General features: G+C 45.5%; 1 protein-coding gene across 1 annotated transcript in view; it reads left to right on the top strand.

Moving 5' to 3' along the window:
- Positions 1-3507, top strand: part of FDPS (farnesyl diphosphate synthase) — a 17043-nt gene that overhangs the window by 10952 nt on the left and 2584 nt on the right. Inside the window, exons 4-7 of the mRNA XM_006895791.1 lie at positions 1935-2015; positions 2179-2301; positions 2676-2764; positions 2857-2929. Of these exons, the coding sequence (XP_006895853.1) occupies positions 1935-2015; positions 2179-2301; positions 2676-2764; positions 2857-2929 (366 nt within the window). The remainder of the gene's footprint in view (positions 1-1934; positions 2016-2178; positions 2302-2675; positions 2765-2856; positions 2930-3507) is intronic.

Raw genomic sequence — 3507 nt, 5'->3', positions numbered from 1 at the left:
ACTCGACGGCACATAACAACAACAACAACAACAGGACAAACCTGTTTGTTCTCCTAGCAGTCCATGGTATATTCAATCCTCTTCTCCATCACCACTGCTCAGAGGCATCAATTCCCCTTCTATCATCTCAAGTCATTTGTCCGGCTTTCTGATGCATAGCAAGTAATTGCAAAGACTATGGCCTGGATTATGGACTTCTCCAGAGTGCTGAAGAGCAGTGATGTCAGTCTTGATACAAAGGTGCGCCTAATCCAAGCCGTGGTCTTCTCAATGACTTGTTATGCTTCAAAGAGTTGGACAATTCCTAAGGATGACAGAAGAAGAATAGATGTTAGAATAATTGGTATTAGATGATAAAATAGTTGTGGTGCTGTAGAAGAGTCTTGAATATACCATGGACTGCCAAGAAAACAAATCGGTCTGTCTTGGAGAGGATGAAACCAAGTCTTTACATAGAGGCTAGGATTCTGAAGCTCTGCCTCACTTACTTTGGTCACATGGCCAGGAGAGATTGGTACTTAGAGAAGGGCATCATGTTCGTGAAGGGTGGACGAACATCATAGAAGAGGAAAACCCCAGATGAGGTGGATTGATACAGTAACTAGGGCAATGGAGGTTGGTGTGTCGGAATTAGTGAGACTGGCTCAGGACAGGGAAGGGTTCAGAGCTGCTGTATAGATTGCAGGTGACTCAGTGGCACATAATAACAACATAATATGACAGGTTTAGAAGCAGGAGTGGCATCCACTTTCTAAACAACATGCCTCCGGATAGCCTATGAACTTTGATAAATGTCAATAATTGTAAAGGGGCTTCAGGCCTTTTGTTCATAGGGTCGCTATGTTAACAATCTCAATCTCTTTACCATCTATCCTGATGCTGCCAATTGGCCCAGTGGTGAGAATATTTGTTTTCTTGATGTTGAGCTTCAGTCCATATTGAAGACTGCAGTTCTTGACCTTCTGCAGCAAACGTTTCAGGTCCTCCTCTGTTTTAGCAAGCAGAGTTGTATCATCTACATAATGCAGGTTGTTGGTGAGTCGTCCTCTAATCCTGATGCCCCGTTTCTCCTCAAAGAACCCAGCCTTCCAGAGAATCAGTTCTGCATATATATTGAAAAGGAATAGAGATAGGACATATCCCTAGTATACACCCTTCCCAATTTTGTACCGTGCAGTGTGTCCTTGCTCTGTTCTGATGACTGCCTCCTGGTCCAAGTATAGGTTTCACGTAAGTACAAACAAGTGTTCTCCGATTCTCATTCTTCTCAGAGTTAGCTATGGTTTGTTGTGATCCACACAGTCAGATGCCTTTGCATAGTCAATGAAACACAGATAGACATTTCTCTGGTACTCCCTGCTTTCAGCCAAGATCCATCTAACAGCTATAATATCCCTAGTACCATGGCCTCTTCTAAACCCGGCCTGCACTGTGTATTTGTCTCTTATTCTGAAAGCAAGATTGCATTTCAATCTCTTTTTAATTGATGGAGTGTTTAAGTCAAGAGGTCATGTAACTTTCTGAGGTCTTGCTGCACTGAGAGCTGTGCCAGCTCACCCTATCCTGACAGTCTCTCCCTGCTTGTGTTGTGTCCACTCTGACTGATAGTGACCCTATGTGATAGAATAGATTTGTGCTGTGAGGTTTTCTTGGCTTTAGTATTTATGGAAGCATATCACCAGATCCTTCTCCTACTGAGCTGCTGGGTAAGTTCAAACTGCTAACCCTTTGACTAGCTACTGAGTGTCATTATCAAAAACAAGTTACCGAGGAGAGTGGGGGGAAAGGAGAGGAATGAACTGGGAGGGGGTAGAGAAAATAGTGCAACAATGAATGAATGGAAATCCCAAATCTCTGTAAATGTTCATTAAAATTAATAAAATAAAATTAAAAAAAAAACCAACAAGTTATCCCACTCTTCCTTTTCTTCCTAGCTCCAAGCCTTCTTCCTTGTATTAGACGACATCATGGATTCATCCCTTACCCGACGCGGGCAGCCCTGCTGGTATCAGAAGGTAAAAAGGGCAGGAGATAGCTCACTTTTCACTACAGGGAAGTGAGACGAGGCCATGGAATAAAGCTTCAGGGTGGTGGTTATATACAGCCTGAGGTGTATAGGGTGATGGTTCTTGGTGTAAGTCTAAGCCAGAAATTGCTCACTTATTTTCGGACCCACAGCCAGGCATAGGTCTGGACGCCATCAATGATGCCATGTTGCTGGAATCGTGTATCTACCGCCTGCTGAAGCTCTACTGCCGGGAGCAGCCCTATTACCTGAACCTGATGGAGCTCTTCCTGCAGGTGTGCTGTGATGGCCTCTTGGGAACATTCTCCTTGAGCCGCTTTCAGGACAGGGGAGATGACCCGTTTCCTGAAGAGAAGCAAGCAAATCAAGGGAGTTGGGAATGGTAGTGGTGAGGTGGCAGGGTTGTGTTGCTGTGTGATTGGAGGAAGAGATGATTAAAGGGTGTGTGGCTGGGTGTGCTCTTGGGCATGTGTATATGTGCCTGTCTGTGAAAGAAAGCTGAGCCTTGAGGGTTTTTAGTCCCAGCCAGCGCCTTCTCTGCCTCTTGTTGCCTTTCTGACTGCCCAGTTGCCAGCTGGTCGGGATGTGAGATCCAGATTCTTGGTCCCTGGAGACGGTCCAACTCATAGGTCATCATCTTCCTCCTTAGAGTTCTTATCAGACTGAGATTGGACAGGCCTTGGACCTCATCACTGCCCCTCAGGACAAAGTGGATCTCAGCAGATTCACTGAAAAGAGGTGAGGGACAGTGGGAATCATGGTTGGTAGAAATGGAGGGCTCAGGATAGGGAGGACGTTTCTGAAGTGTTTTATCTTCTCCCTCAACTCAGGTACAAATCCATTGTCAAGTACAAGACAGCTTTCTACTCCTTTTACCTTCCTGTAGCTGCTGCAATGTATATGGTGAGTGTGTCTCTTTCCCACCCCTCACTGACTGCTGATGTGGGTAGGAGGGCACAAGAAATAAAATACCTCAGTCCTTAGGGATTCCTGGAAGGAAAGCAAAGAGGAAGGACAGGGCAGGGTAGTTAATTGAGGGCAATCTGTGCTCCCACTGAATGAATAGTTGTGTGATCCTGAAAGTCACTTAGCCTCTGTGAGTCTGTTTCCCCACCTCACATGGATGTTGTAAAGATAATTAAGGCAAATAATATACTTGACCCGTTTGAGAACAATCAGTCTTGCATCTTAATCAGGGCAGGAGCCCACGCAGGAGGGGATAATTCAGACTGAGAAAGAGAAGATTAAATTGGAAGGCAGTCAGTAGATTAATTTCCTACTCTGACCTTGTTGTTGTTGTTGTTGTTATGTGCCGTCGAGTCGCTTGCGACTCATAGCGACCCTATGTACAACAGACCCAAACTCTGCTCTGTCCTGTGCCAATCGCACTGTCTCCGACACACCCATCCCGATTATCCCAGTCACTGAATCAATCCACCTCATAGAGGGTCTTCCCCTCCTGCACTGTCCCCCACCCTCCC

This window comes from Elephantulus edwardii, unplaced genomic scaffold (genome assembly GCF_000299155.1).
Source record: "Elephantulus edwardii isolate Elephantulus edwardi_28Jun2011 unplaced genomic scaffold, EleEdw1.0 scaffold00176, whole genome shotgun sequence".
In the NCBI taxonomy this organism is placed as follows: Eukaryota; Metazoa; Chordata; class Mammalia; order Macroscelidea; family Macroscelididae; genus Elephantulus; species Elephantulus edwardii.
The sequence above is the reverse complement of the archived record's forward strand: the minus strand, read 5'-3'. Positions and strand labels throughout refer to the sequence as shown.